The sequence below is a fragment of the Ursus americanus genome, chromosome 4, assembly GCF_024610735.1.
Source record: "Ursus americanus isolate L20-20 chromosome 4, mUrsAme1.1.p, whole genome shotgun sequence".
NCBI lineage: Eukaryota > Metazoa > Chordata > Mammalia > Carnivora > Ursidae > Ursus > Ursus americanus.
This window is the reverse complement of record NC_142130.1, coordinates 84916562-84932726: the sequence shown is the minus strand read 5'-3', so window position 1 is coordinate 84932726 and position 16165 is coordinate 84916562. Positions and strand designations below refer to the sequence as shown.

Below are 16165 nucleotides of genomic sequence, written 5' to 3'. Positions count from 1 at the left end.
GTTGTTGAATCATTTGAAAGTAGGTGGCAGACATCCTGACCTTTGGTAGACCCTAAGTACAGTAGTATGTATTTCCTAAGAACTAGGGCCTTCCTTGTTATAACCACACTACAATTGCCAACCACAGAAAACTGAACACTAACACAATACTATTATATACAAATGGGATAATAGTTCTTAAAGAATGCTCTGCAGAGATCACAGAGTCTGGGGAAGCAGGTATTTGCTGGCCAGAAGGGCTCATTGCAGGTTATTCTAAACAACTGAGGTTTTCCCAGCAACTGGAGGCTACCATGGTTTCTCCTCCAGAGCATGGCTTTTCCCCAGGCACAGAGAGCCCCCTGTGCTGCTCTTGGCCAATGGTGTTGGGGGCCCTTTGGCATTTTTCACCTGGATGGAAGGGAGTCAGGGCCAACTTATCTGACTCCGCACCCTCATAGAAGTCCCCCGTGCCCAGGTACCCCTCACACCCTCTCCTCACAGGAAAAGGCTGATCGTTGAGATCGAGGTTGCTGGGTCTGCACTAATCTCTCTCTCCCTCTCTCTTTACACACACACACACACACACACACACACACACCATATTACAGTTTCTCTAACTGACACAATAGTTGCCCTTACAGGATTTTTTTGAATCCAGGATCACTCATTGTATTTAGCTGTCATCATATTTTACTCCCCTTTGGTCTCCTTTGGTTCAGCCTTCCTTTGCCTTCCATGACCTCAACATTTTTGAAGAGTCCAGGTGAGTTTTATTGTAGAACGTCCCTCAGTTGGGTTTGGTTGTCCCCTTAACTGCATTTTATTTTTCAAGTCCCTCCACCATGAGGTAGGTAGAAAGACTACCACCATCCCCAGATTCGCATGCACCGTAACCTTCCTCTGCACCCAGAGTCCCATTCTGGGAGCACTGGGTCCCTCCTCAAGGCTAGCTTCCGAACACAGGATGACCATTAGCAAAGTTAGGAGTTGTGCCTACATCAATTTCCCTTCCCTTTGTTTAGCAAATAATTTTTCACTATTCTTTACAATGAAACCGTAAATGATTGATGGATTGTTGCAAAATGCAAATAAAAGGATAAAAGGGAACACTTTCTTTATTTTTTTTCTCCTGGAGGGGGAGGCTTTTAAATTGTAAATTCTACAATGTTTGCCAATAAAGGCAGAAAGGCGTTTTTTTTTTTTTTTTAAGCAAGCAATTGCTTTGGGAAGAGAAATGTAAACCTCACTGTTCCACCCTTCTTCTTCCCGCAACTTCCTCTGTGCTCTTTAAATCTGCTGACCATCTTCCTTCCTGAGGCCAATTCACCGGCAAGCAGACAAACTGAGAAAATTAGGGACTTAGTAGTGAGTATTTCCAAAAGATAAATTTAGACCAATTAGAAACTGGTCTTTTGTACTGAGTTGTTCTCCTTTCTCCTCTATTGGTATTAAAATAACTCTCTATGGGGAAACAGTGGTAAAAATGCATAGTCACCTTTTTTGAGGAGGAGAGAGCAAAATGTCTATTAACGGCCTCATTTTCCAACTAAGGTTGAATGCTTTTATGCAAGTCCAAAGTTTTCTTTCTCTATTTTATTTATCCAGTTACTTATTCATATAGCTAGTTAGTTAGTTAGTTAGTTAGTTAGTTAGTTAGTTAGTCAGTCAATCAGTCCGTTAGTTAGTTGACCTGAAATCCAGAAGTCAAGAGGGACCACTGATTTGGTAAAAAGAGTCTGAGATTGGGAGTCAGAAAGGAGACCTGGCTTCAAGTTCTGGACTGAATAACCTTAATAAGACCTTAGGGTCTTGAACAGGTTGCTCCATCAGCCTCCATCAGCCTCAGATCGTGATTTATAAAAATTGAATAGTGATTGATACTCATCGATGTCACAAGAGTTGATGGGATGAAATCCTTCTACAAGCTTTTTTTGTTTTGTTTTGTTTTGTTGTTTTTTGCTTTTGCTTTTTATACCACTTTATTCCAACCTGAGGATCTCCAGATAAAACTAAACACTGGTGAACTGTTTTCCTTCCTGATTCTGAATTACTGTAAATTTACAAGTTCTGCTAGCAGTGTTGACTTAAATAGATTGAATCATCTCGGACACACGGTAGATTTCAAGTAATGAAAATACCTGAAACAATTAGTGCAATATACTGAGCTGATCGAAATGAGATGAATGCTGGAAAACAAGGCTGCAAGATTGTTACTAACGTATTACAATACTTACGTTACAAACGGCCAGTACATTGTTTATTACGGTTCTAGCCACATAGGAACAACTGAAGCCCCTTTCTTAAAATAAGATGGGTTCATGTCCCACACCCTGGGTTTAGCATGGGGTTTGGCACATAATGAGCATTCAGGAAATGTTTTCCCGTAAAAATGAATGAACAAAGTGAGAAAATGTATTCAACTTTAAAATACCGTTAACATGGTAAGTGCTCGTAATAGGAAGATGCACTTCATACTGATATTCCATTCAGCAAAGAACAAATGAGCGGTTTGTTGCAGCACATGAAATGCACTTTTTAAATGGTTTTCCTGTTTTAATTAAAGGTCACATTGATCTCCTTTGTGGTCATGCTCTAGAATAAAAAAAGAAAGAAAGAAAGAAAGAAAGAAAGAAAGAAAGAAAGAAAGAAAGAAAGAAAGAAAGAAAGAAAGAAAGAAAGAAGGAAGGAAGGAAGGAAGGAAGGAAGGAAGGAAGGAAGGAAGGAAGGAAAAAAAAGCAACTATGCAATTGCAAAGCAGGAGGGTGATAGAAAAAAACACAAACAAGACTCAAGTAAACCAGGAGTAAAAAAGAAAGGAGAGTGGGTCCCTGATTCTATTTTTTTCCCATCTCATTAAATAATCCAAAATTATCTCTGTTCCCTCAGCACCAGCAATCTGTGTTTGTAAGGCTGGACTGTGAGGTAGAAAGATTGAGTGCTGGACGCAACAGGAAATGATTTAAACGCATGGTTCCTACGAACTATCTCTGTGGCCCTGACAACTTACTTAACTGCTCTGAGCCTGTTTCCTTGTTCGAAATAATGAAGTTAGTAATGCTTACTTCACATGATTATTGGAGGACTAATAACTACGCAAGCCCAGGTGCTCGGTTTTCTTCCATTTTTAGTACTCATCCGTGGCTCAGGACTAGTCATCCCAGAAGCGGAAAGGATGAGTGGCTCTTTACTGGTACTTGAGAGCCTTCCACCACGCTGATTGGTTTGAAAAAAAGCAAGAGTTCCCGAAGGCTACATTCTAACAATTTCAATCATTATGTAAATTTTTAAAAAAATAATGAGCAGTAAATCTTGTTAGGGCTCTACAGATCCTAACCACTGCTACCCCCGCCCCCCGTTGTTTGCATCCATTAGACTCTGAAGAGCAGCTTAATTACATAGTTACTGTAGGTGCTTCAGAATGCAACCTATTCAAGCTATTAGAGGAATCTTTTAACATCTGAGCCACAAAAATGTGGCTTGGGTGGAGGGGGTGGATAACTACATAAATAAAACAAGAAAATGAAAGACATGCTTCAAGTCCAGAGGTAGCTGGCATCCATGAGAGTGCATACCCAAGTTTCCATCTGAATACTGATAAAACTTAATATTGCCTATAGATTACTTGAAGTTGACAAATCCTAAAGACATAGAACGTGTAATAAAAAAAAAATTCAATTTTCCAATGTGGTGAGAGTCCTTGAGTGAGAGCCAGCGTCATGCAGAGCAGCAATCACAAGTTAATGTTAAGGGAAATAAGACGGAGGCTTCATACAGCCATGTGTCTTGCCCTGGTAAAGTGTGTCTATTAAAGAATGGTGCAGTTCGGTAGTTTCACACTCGTGGTGAATCAAATATTCTCCGTCAAGTTAGTTGGCTGTATACACTTTCCTACAATCATCGATAGTGGATTTTAAAGGAATTTTGTTTCTGCTTTTATTATCATAATCTCTAAAAACTCCATGGCCTTTCTTTTTTTTAATCAAGAAAGAGTTTTCCAATTCAATGTTCAATCATATTAGAAAGAGGATGTGATAAGCCATTTCTAAATGGTTTATATGGTAGGAACTGGAAAATTATATAGAAAATTATATAGCTGGGAAACAGTATGCTATACATAAATAGTTGATGAAAAGCTTACAGACATTTATAGCGCCACGAAATTCTAGTATTCTATTGTCTGTTTTTGTTTTTGTTTTTTAGCAAGTATTATCCATTTCATTGAACACCTTTGGAAACTTCAAGCAACTTTTGTTTACAGAAGTTTTACCGTTACAGAGTTGGTTTGTTAAAGATTTGTGGTGTTGACCAAAAGCTGGAGAGGACAATTGCATTTAGCTAAATTCAATATTCACTTAGGACAATTGTGTTTCCAAACCACATACGCCCACAAAAGGAAAATACAGTATAATCCACCACAGAAAGGGAAATGACAAATGAGAAGTCAATAGCATAATCTTTAGGAAGGTGGCCACTTGATACATTTTGGGAATGATATGAGTTTGCCTGTAAATGGCAATAAACAAATCTTCTTTAGACAGAACAGTCTGTTGCATGATGGGATGTCATTTTCTAGGTCTCATTCGTCTGCAAGAGCTCATCAAAGCTCCCTCCAGATATAACATTAAAATCAAAATCCGCCAGCTGCCCTCGGGGAATAAAGATGCCAAGCCTTTACTCAAGGAGATGAAGAAGGGCAAGGAGTTCTATGTGATATTTGATTGTTCCCATGGAACAGCTGCTGAAATCCTTAAGCAGGTAAGAGGGGCAGGGAGAAGGTGAAGTGGAGGGGAGGGGATTTGTTCACTTCCCTTTCTCAAAAATGCCATCTGGTTTCACTTAGAACAGTGTGATAAAACTGCAGTAGTCTGCTTTAGGCTGAGGATTGCTGCTTTCAGAACCCTTTTAAAGGATTCAGGGAGTTCGTAGGGCTCAGGGAGTTCAAAAAGGCCACCTGTTGTGTATAGTTGTAGATATGGGGTCCTATTATTGGGAGGTATGTACATCCTGTCAACAGAGAAGGATGACATTTCAAGGTGATTAAGCAACTTTTCTTTTACATCTCTTGAAAAGACTGAGCAGATTTCATTTACGTAACGCCTGACTTGTCCTAAATACATCTTCCTCATGGCAAGACCTCTGTGTCAAACATGCAGGATACTGAGCAGAGTGAAAAGGGGGCACAGGGACAACAAAGAAAAGATGCTTCCCTCTTCTAACTTGTCACAGACAATGAACTGTCATGCATTAATCCTGATGAGTAATGTGGGTGGAAACGCTTGATAAATTGTGAAATCGTATATAAATGAAAGATGTTAGGAATGTTAGGAATAATGATAACAACAGGGTAATCATTTCTGAGCACTTCGGGATATAGCACTGGTCTTAGGCCCACAAGAGAAAACTAAAAATTAAAAAAGATAAAGCAGACTAGTGGTCCTCAACCCAGAGTGATTTTTGTATCCTCAGGGTCTTTTGGCAATGTCTGGACACATTTTTGTTGTCATATTGGGGAGAGTGGCACTCTCCTGGCAACTAGTAATTAGAGGCCAGGGATGATAGTAAACATTCTATAATGCACAGGACATTCCCCACAACAAAGAGTTGTGTACCCTAAAATGCCAATAGTGCTGAAGTTGAGAAACTCTGGCATAGACAAAGACAATGGAAAAGGCTAGCCAGACGCCTAAAATAGACGCATTAATAAAAGATCAAGGGATGAATTTGGAGGAACATGGGAAAAAACAGCCAGGTCATATTTATGTGGCCTTAATGGGTGTCTCTTTGAATTTAATTTAAGCAGTTGTTGTGGCATAAAGCAATGTTCTTATCTGAAATGAAACAAACAATTATTGTACTCCCTAGTTTAAAAGGTTTGGGATGTGCTATGTGGTTGACTGGCAATGGACACTAATTTTATAAGTAGACCAACCCCTCCGCACAAACGTAGAGCTGCAGATTTCCAAGTCACTTGAGAGAGCTCTTCAAGCAGCCATCCCGCCTGACTGTCCAATGCTGGATCTCATACTTGAAGGCCATCTCTCTGAAGCCATGGCGTTCAGAGTTGAGTTTTTAATTTCACTGAAAGTAGACAATCAGTTAAGTTGATTAGAGCCTTCTATTGTCTCCTGGATGATTACACTAAAAATCTATTTCAAGTCAGAGAACATGTTTTAAAGTTACAGTTGAAAACAATGTTAGGGCCACTCCTGGGTGGCTCAGTCCGTTAAGCGTCTATCCAACCCTTGATGTCGGCTCAGGTCTGGATCTCAGGGTTGTGAATTTAAGCCCCCACTGGGCTCCATGCTGGGTGTGGAGACTACTAAAAAAATTCAAAAATGAAAACAAAACGAAACAAAAACCTTAGACATCATCAAGGCTAATCCTCTCACTTGAGAGGATCGAGAAACGAACTCAGCCTCCTCTGTCCCACCCTGCACCTTGTCATTATGAAATGTCACTCTTCCAGTTAGGTGGAGAATTTGTGTTACCTTCTCCTGGACTATATAATGGCATTAACAAATCTTTAGATATTATAATTATGGCGATCTCTCAGTAAAGAAAACAAGCATGCTGCAGTGATGTCAACAGCTCACTTTAAAGGTAAAATAAATACAATCAACGGCACTTTATCTTAAGGCTTCGTTTGAGAATTTCAATATAGTTCATTAAAGTGTGTAATGGGGTGTGAACCAGAACTGAGAAAAACACCCAGATTTTATGTGTAGCCCTCAAAATGCAAAGAAGCATCTCTTCCCAGGAGCCTGTTGTAACAGAGACTGGGGACTTCATTACGTTTAAGAGAATGATTTGCCGATGAGGCTTCTCTTAGTGAGATACCCATTTGGCTCACATAACTGACTACCTCTCTCCCAAAGCACAGGCTTAGAATGGGCAAGCCTGGGAAAGAGCTGCTAGAGTTTCTCCACCATTTCAATCAATATGGATATGATGTTCCTTTGAAGCAAGTGGCTCTTTTCTGGTAACATAGAGATTACATCATCCAGACCGATTTTTTAAATAACAAACCAAAAAAAACCCTTGTAGTGAAGCACTCCCAAGAAATGTCTGCTAGGGGTTGGGGGGGAGAGGGATTAGTTCAGCTTTGTTCTAGCCATTGACATGAGCCCTTTTGCCTCTATCCTGTGCCATATCATATTTTATCTTGTGTTCAGTCTTCCTCATCATGTCCGTGGTAGGACTGCCGTGAGGCATTGGGAGAAACTACTAAAGGGCGTGTTCACCCACCTATTATTGTAGACAAATGAGCTACAAATGTTGGGGGGGGGAACCTTTTTAGAATGTTCTAGCATAAAACCCCTCCCTTACTGCATGTGAAAATACATCACACTGTGAAATCACAGCAGACGATCCAGGTTGCCGTGAAGGGCCTCCAGGTTGGTTTAACCAGGTTTAATCTGGACCTCCAAGAAGCTGTGTGGTTGGAAAGTGAGATTGAAGACCTCAAGACTTTCTATTCTGGTCAAAATGAGGCCTGAGTCTTCTGTGTGATCCAGTTTCACTTGACCCATTGGTTTTGGGCAACAATATGTAGATACAAAGAGACCTTTCCTGCATCTGTCTACCAAGGGTGTCCCTAGGGAAGCTGGAGACTACAAGAGTTCAGGTCCTAATTCTGGCTACCATTCAACCATTCTCTTCCCACCTCTTCTACTGGGTACCTGGCTTCCTATATACTGTCTTATGCAGCCTTAAATAAACCCTGGGGTAAATTTGGTATTCTCAGTTCAGAGTTGAAGAAACTATAGGTCAGATAGGTTAAGTGCCCTGATGAGGTCACTCTCTGAGTGGCCAGGCTGCCTCCTGGTCTCCAGACCCACCTATTTTCAAAGCCCATGTGCCCACTTCACCGTGAAGGGCCCCATTCAGAATGGATGAGCCATTCTATTTTGAAGTAGGTTTCCAGAAACATCTAGAAAAAATACAACCACTTGCTGCTGGTCTCCCTTAGATGAAATTCATATTAATAGCTCATGCTTTTTTGGGGACTAAAATCATTGCTGATAAAATTTTCTCTGCCAGGTCAACTTGGCTTTCTTCTCAAGCACATTTCCCATTATTTCTGTGCATTTCCCTGCATCTTCATCATATTTTACTACTTTTTAATGATTCTTCAGAAAAAAAAAAGAAATCAAATGCACTTTAAAGAATATATCTGACATTTATCTAAAAGTAAAAATTGGGGAGAAGTCTATCGTTATTCTTGGGCATGCTAATCACTACAGCAAATTATTTCTATTCATATTGAACAAATGCTACATGATGAGAATCTGAAAAGTTATTTCCCAAAAATTAGTTAGAAATTCAAATGTCAAGACTTGATTAGGCTACAGAGGAAGAGAGATTTTGTATGAATGAACTGTCTTTGTGAATTTCTGTAGCCTGAGAGTGGCCCCAGCAACCAACAGCACACACAGGGGACCCATCCCCTCACTCTTCTCTCCTGGCCCATCCGCCACCTCCCATCTGGTGTCCTAGTGCTTCATGAGGATACTCCTGTCTCCCAGCCTGTCTCCAGTGTGGACACCCCCAGTTCTCTGCAACTCCTCGTTTTCACTTCCTCCAAGTCCCACTCTCTTCCACTCTTCAGTGCCCACCTTATCTGCACCCTTGTTCATTTCTGAGTGTGATTCTACTGAGAGAGTGGCTGATGGAAGGTGAATTTAAAGATAAGGAATGAAATAAGAAGACTCTGTACCAGCACACCTAAAACGTGCCCAGCACCATGCTGGGTGATAAACAACCATCTCCTTTATTCTGCACAATAACTCCTGGTATAATTAGTATTTTCCCTCTTTTGCAAACAAAAATTGAAGCTCAGAGATAGTAATAATTTCATCTACCATGTAATGAGCATGCTTGTAATGCAATTATCCAGACATTGCCTCATTTGTTGTCCATATTCCTTACAATACCATAACCTCCTAGAGGACAGAGACCTCCTTTGTCTTGTTGTCCCGAATCCCAAGCATGTACATTACTTGACACATAGTGCTCAGTACTGCTCTGTTGAATGTATAAAGGAAATGGGTGAATGAATGATCCAAGAACTGTACTAGAAGCTCTTGATAAAAGCAATCTCCAAAATCACCTCCCTTCCATCTGACTTAGCATGCTATACTCTCAACTCTGCCAAGACATTTGAACAAGCTGCTCTTCTATGCCTCGGTTTCCTCAAAGGAAGGTTTTATTCAACCTCTGAAATCCTATATGACTAAGAACTGTAAAGCACTTCAGCCTACAATTCCACTTCCTGAAAATAAATTTGCCTCTTCAGAGAAATGCATAGTCACTTTCAAATCCTGTAATAGGATTGAGAAAGCAAGTCACAATTTCAAGCACGGTAACCGGAATCCTAATGCTTCCCTGATAGAAAGGGAGGGAACGCTGTGATGCTCCATCCAGCAGGGAAGCTGCGTCAGGGCTGGGCCAAGTCCCTGAGCTGGAGAGCGGCCATACTGAGCGTGAACATACTGCTTCCGACTCAGGAAACCTGCTCTCTTGTTTACATGAACAAGTGTGTCAGAAGAGAGACTTTTTTCCCCTCACGACACTTATAGCAATGAGTATGAAGCTATAATTGAGCCATTAGTCTCCATAAAACATTTGAGTACCAAAATATTTTGTGGAATTATATCACATTTTCTCCTGTCAACATTCGTGAGCTCTTGCTTTTATTTTTTTCCTTTCTGTCAATTAGCATAAAAGCCAGGCCAGGGAGAAAATGTATTTTTTTTTAATGCCTGGCTTCCCTCTACTAGGAAGTGCAGTGGCAATGCTGATTAATCAAATAATTTGGTGCATTGATTCTTTCCTCATAGAAGCTGGGCCTATTGCCTGGGACCTGGACAAGCAGAAGTGGTTAGAAGGGGTTCATTTCATGTTTCCACAGGACAGAAGCACTGTCAGTCTTCATCTCTCAACACAGAAAACAGCCAGTCAAGCAGTAGAGCCACCATGTGCCAGGAGGTTGCAAACCTGTGTTTGGAACCCGCACCCGCAAAGTCAATACGCGACTCCATCTCTAATCACAAACGCACAGACTAGGCCAAAGACCTTAAGAACTACCTTTTACGGAACTTCCTGTGTGGCCAGGCACTGTGCTAAGCAGATAAAATGCATCACTCACTTAAGTTTTATGAGAAAATTGTGTACACAAGAAACTGACAGAGCACAGAGAGATTTTATAACTTGCCCAAGGTCACAGAGCCAGCGGTGGCTAGGCTGGGATTTGAAACTTATCTCAGGATTTAAAAGGGAAAAAAAGCATCCCAATCTGCTGCTGTTACATACACCAAGATGCCCACTGCTTCTCCTCGCAAGAGAACATGGAACCCATTCTAGTTAAGCTTTGTACTCCTTCAATGCAGCTGTTTCATTCTATCCTCCAACACCCAGTCACTCATCTAGTTTACGTAAGTCCTCAAGAAATGTTGATTATATTGCCGCCTAGGAGAGAATGTGGTAGGGACACAGTAGAAAAATTCACTCTTTCATTTAACACATATTTGTTGAGCACTGATTGAAGGTGAGAAAGATACAACAGGAAAAACAACAAGAAAAAAATAAATCCTGGCCCCTTGAGCAAAAGAGAGCTTGAAAATGTAAGTCACTAAATGTGGCTATTCAATGCCCACAGACTGGTGAAAGACGGGGAAGCTCATTTCTAAAGTGGGAGGGGACTGGGACTAGAGTCTTAGACTGAAGGTTGGTAGATCCCTTTGCAAATTCTGCACTTGTCCTAATAGAATAAAATAATTGCCATTCACTGGGCACTCACTATGTGTCAGAATATGCTGTGCATTTGACTGGGATATCTTCTTGTCCTGTCAAAATACCCCATGTTACAGACGAGACAAATGAAGTTCCAGGTCATCTACCTAATGGGAAGGCTGGGATTTCAAGCCAGGGCTTAACATGCCCATGACCTGAGTTTCTTAGATTCTTTAAATATGCTACTTTGAGCAAGTCTGTAGATTCTTCTTGCACCCAGTCACTTCATGTAAAATAGGATTGGTGGATTCTAATCTTGCTAATTTAAGTGATCAAGAATCCTCTTCCCAGTGTCCAAACATAAAGAATCTGCACATTGCACTTAGTAGACTTTCAAAGAAATAGGGAAACAATTAAGCAGCTCGTGTTTTTTGTTTGTTTGTTTGTTTGTTTTTAAGTTCCTTGAGTCCTTCGGTTGTCCTGGAGACAGTTAATTGATAGGAAGTCCATTACTTTGGCTAAATCCTGACAATGTAATAATGATGACTTTCAATTTATTCTGATGATAATTTGTAGTATATCATATAATTATTTTGGCAGCACATTCTCATCCTAATTGTTTCTCTCAGGCTGATATTAAAATCTATTTACATTTCCTGAGCATAAAGTTAGTTTTGGTTGGAAGGAGCAGTTCATAGATATGAGTATGTTACTTAACACGCACAAGAATTAATTGACCTCTGTGGATAACTAACGATGTAGTGAAGGGACTTGCAATGTGCCCATACTCTTAGTGCCCAGGATGCCCACTTGCATACTCGCAAAAACTCCCAAACAATAGATTTGGAAAAGGGTATGGATTTGTTTCTATCTGAATTGGGAGGAAATAAAAATCACATGTATGCCTCAGAAATACTCTAATGCTTAATTCCAGCTACGTCAGAATTTGGCTATAATAGGTGATAAGGGAAATTATCCTTGCAATAGAAGTGGGGGTAATTTAGAAGGAATCATGTAAATAATTTGAATACGTGTACATCAAAGCATGTCTTAACATCCCTTAGCAGGATCAGTGAACCTCGGCTTTGTTCAAAATTTTGGGGATGTTCATTCCCCTCAATGTGCCTTTTTCAGGAGAAAGGATCCACAGCTTCTCTCAGGTTCTCTAAAGAAGCCTGAAGATTGAAGTAGGTTAAAAATCATCTTGCTGTGCTAACCACATCAGCTTCCTCAACACTTCATAAATGCAAGATTTTACCAAAAGAATCTGACTACCCTACTTTCCCCATGATTGTTAGCCAAATCCTTTCTGCTTAAGGGTGACCCTATAGGATGTAAATTTCGCCATTTATTCAGCTAGCATGTACTAGATGTTTTGTACGTGTTAAAGACTATGCCAAGGTAAAGGGGGAATAAAATATAATGAAAAACCCCACTGTATTGGATGAGGTCATTTAGCAAAGGACCTGTGATTCACTATTTGCTACATCTGTAAAATGGGAATATCATAGTACATATCTCACATTGTTCTGAGAGAAGTCAAATATGGCAATGCCTGTAAGGCATTAAGCCCACCACTGATGCGTGAAGTATCCCACGTGTGAGAGCTTACCATCATCAGTAGCATCAGTGGTATTGGCCTAGACAAAACTACAAGAGTGATTCAGTGTTTCCCACTGCTAACCCTGTCAGTGCATTACCTCCTACGCTTTGTCACAATGGCCCCCAAACCTCCTCTCGGCCTGACTTCCCAAGTCTATCATACCTCGCCCGATGTCATTAAATCTCCACACCAAACTTAACCCACTACATCTTTCTCCTCTTCCTTCTTCATTCAACAACTTTCCCCTCCTGCCCCTGTCTTGGTGACCAGAACCACCAGCCAATTGCTCAAGCCAGAAACCTAGGAGTTCACTTGACTCTACATTACCCTTCCTTTGTGAGTTACCAGACATTGTAGCTTCTGCCTTCTGAATATGTTTCAGATCCAACCTCTTTTTCTCCATTTCTACCATCTTCCTCCTACACTACAACAGTTGATTGTCTCAAGCCCCACATTTCCCCATCCAGCATCCATGTAGCCTCAAAAACTGTACATTCCAATAAAATGTGTGACCTTATTCCTCTCGTTTGAAATTCTTGAGTGCCTGACCATGAGGCCCAGAATGCCTTAAGTACAAAGGACGCATTGTTTCACACGTCATGCAAAGCCCTCCACATCTTGTACTCACTACCATTATAACACTTAGTACACAGAAATATCTATTATCATGTCTATGGCACATTTTAACAACAACAACAACAAAAACCTGTCACCATTTTTTTTTTTTACAAACTGTGCTTTCTTGATGAACGTTAACTCCATTAAAGAGATTAAAGTTCTTCCCAAACATCACCAAAGGGATCCGAAATTAGGATCTAATTAGGATCTAATTAATTCTAATATCTAAAGAGATATTGGAATGAAATAGCAATGTAGGTCCGAAATCCTGACAGAAGGAGGAAGAATGAGGGTCCTCATGGAACCTATGACAGCATCCAGGGCACAACCTTGTACAGCTGGGTCCAGCTCTCTGGGCAGATGGCTCCCTCGAAACTACACAGACAGCTTAGCAAGTTCTCTCGGTTTGGGGGAGTTCATTCGTTATGATAAAGCTCCAACTTCTGTGGTTCTAACTCTGGTCTCACCAAACAACCACGTGCTTTTATTTGGGTTCTCAAAGTTCAGAAGAACTTTGTGCAAATTATTGACTTTCCGGGGTACCCGGGTGGTTCAGTCAGTTAAGCCTCTGCCTTCAGCTCAGGTCATGATCCCAGGGTGCTGGGATCAAGCCCCACATCCGGCAGCAGGGAGCCTGCTTCTCCCTCTCCTTCTGCCTGACACTCGCCCTGCTTGTGCTCTCTCTCTCTCTCTCTCTCTGTCAAATAAATAAATAAAATCTTTTAAAAAATTATTGACTTTCCTGCAGGAAAGTACATTGACATATACCTCCCATTATCAATTAATAAGTTAATATAGCACTAAGAGCCCAGGATTGAAATCAAACCTGGGTTCAACCGCAATAACTATGCTCTGTCTTTCAAATCTATAAAGTGAGGAAAACATCTTCTCCCCAGTAGTATGTAAAACAAAACAAAACAAAATCCAAAACCAAAACCTATTACAGCAGTGGGCATTTTGTAACACTCAGAAAACAGTCGCTATGATCATTATTGTTATAGCTTAAAAATATAAGTTTGGTTAATATAAATAGGTGATTCTCAGCTCTGCCTGCATGTGAGTATTACCTGGAGAGCTTTGAACAGATACCAGTGCCTAGAGCATATCCCAGACCAAATAAATCAGAATATTTAGAGATGGGGCACAAGCATTGGTGTTTTTTAAAAGTTCTTTGGAGCTGCTGATACACTGAGAAACACTCATATAAATAGATCCTTGATCTGATAGTTATTAAATAAATTGACAAAATAAAAAGTCCAAAAACCTGAAGAACAGGTCTCAGGCTCACGATGACTTCAGTAGTCTATAGACATCTCATGAGACCAGCAAGATCACTGCTTAATGGCAGCATGCCCATCTCTCCCTCAAAAAGTTATCTCCAGGGTAATTGGAGGCATCGTTTTTATTACCACCATTATGAAAGTAGCTTCTTGCAAAAGGACTACACTGTATTCAACATCTTTATTCTCTGTTAACTTTCCAGACTTGTTCAGGACTTTGTGTCGATTTGTTCAATACTTTGCTGTTCAAACTTTTCTTCCATTGCGTTCTTCTTTTTTAAACATCATTTTTTTCCACCAATGTTCCCTGGATGTTGCAGAGAGTTTATTCTTTCAGTTCATGTAATCCTCCAAAATCTTTACCCCTTCCTTTTGGCGGGGTTGCCTAGTTCATTCTTCCAGGGGAAATCTTTTCTCCTGCTCTGTTGTCAGCAGTCTGTATCCCTTAAATATCATAATCTCTTCTGTTGTGCACCTGGGTGGTGCAATCTGGCTCTTCTAGTAGGATTATGTCCTGAAGCGAAACTAAATCTCATTGGTTTTCACTCCATTTATTAACATCTATTAACATCAGCTTCCTTTCTCCTCCTGACCATCCTCCTAGAGGGAGAAGCTTAAAAGAAACTAAGACTGAAAGATACTCCCAAAGAGTATGACTATTTCATTCACCAACACTTTGAGGAACATCCTTTGCTTTCCTTTCATTTCTCGTGGCGGGAGGAGGAAAGTGGCCTGGGTTTGTCAATGGCATACCACAATCTTCCAGTGGAAGGAAAAGCCCTAGACTGTTTGTGGGTGGCTTGTATCTGTCCCCATGCACATCATTAGCTTGTGTATGTGAAAGGAGGGACACAGAAAAATTTAGAAAGTTTTCAACTTCAAACACTTTTCCCCTTGATACATGCACTTGCTATTACGATACCAAAGTTGTCAGTCTCAGTGCCAGGTTCACAGAAAGATGAGCAAATGAGATGCATTGCTTTCCTACTGCTGGTGTAACAAACTTTCACAAATGTGGTGGCTTAAAAGAATACAAATGTATTCTCTTATAGTTGTCGCAAGTCTGAAGTCAAGGTGTTGCCAGGGCTGCATTGCTTTTGAAGGCTTTAGGGGAGAATCCATCCCTTGCCTTTTCTGGTTGCTAAAGGCTGTCCTCATTCCTTGGCTTGTGGCCCCACATCTATTGCCTCCCCCCCACCCCCGGTTCTATTTTCACATCACCTTCTCTGCCTTCTGACCCCCTGCTTCCATCTTATAAGGACCCTTGTGATTATATTGGGCCCACCTGGATAAGCCAAAGTAATCCCCCTCCCCCTCAGCGTAAACCCCCCAAATTAAAATCCTTAACTTAATCACATCTGCAAAGTTCTTTTATCACATATAAAGTGACATTTTAATAGATTCTCGAAATTAGGATATGGACATTTATATGGGGCCGTTATCTGGCCTACTCCACAAGGAGTTCTCTACGCCTAATGCTATTTTCTGTACATTCCACTGTTACCTTTGCAGATACGGGTGATGATCGTTTATTTTGGAGTGAGCTTTTTTTTTTTTTTTTACAATGATAAAGACTGATCTCAAGGCTTACTTATACCTAGCTTGTTCTACTGATGGCCAACATGAAAAAGTGTGTTGCCAAAAGCACATCTTTCTCAAAGGATAGTGTAGACACAGCCTACAGTACCATAGTTGGCAGGTGAGAAAGACCTATACCCTAACGCTCACACTTTCTTAAAATCACTGCTTGGAAACCTGATATCATTCAACTGATTTCCTGAAGATTACCTTGTGCTGAAATAAGTTATTTCTATCTTGAGGTAAAACCATTATTTTAACCACATTGCATGCCGTACATTTGGAAGTTGTTCACTTGAAATTATTGACTAAAGACTACGTCTGATGGTTGAGAATTTATCCTGATACTGAGAAGGCTGTAAAAGGAGCGATA

At 40.6% G+C, this 16165-nt stretch overlaps 1 protein-coding gene across 9 annotated transcripts in view; it reads left to right on the top strand.

Moving 5' to 3' along the window:
- The window catches only part of GRIK1 (glutamate ionotropic receptor kainate type subunit 1), a 364961-nt gene that overhangs the window by 239094 nt on the left and 109702 nt on the right, over positions 1 to 16165 (top strand). For all 9 annotated transcript variants that reach the window (XM_045785684.2, XM_045785683.2, XM_045785681.2 and 6 more), the window contains one exon: positions 4556 to 4737. In XM_045785684.2, coding sequence (XP_045641640.2) covers positions 4556 to 4737 — 182 coding nt within the window. The remainder of the gene's footprint in view (positions 1 to 4555; positions 4738 to 16165) is intronic.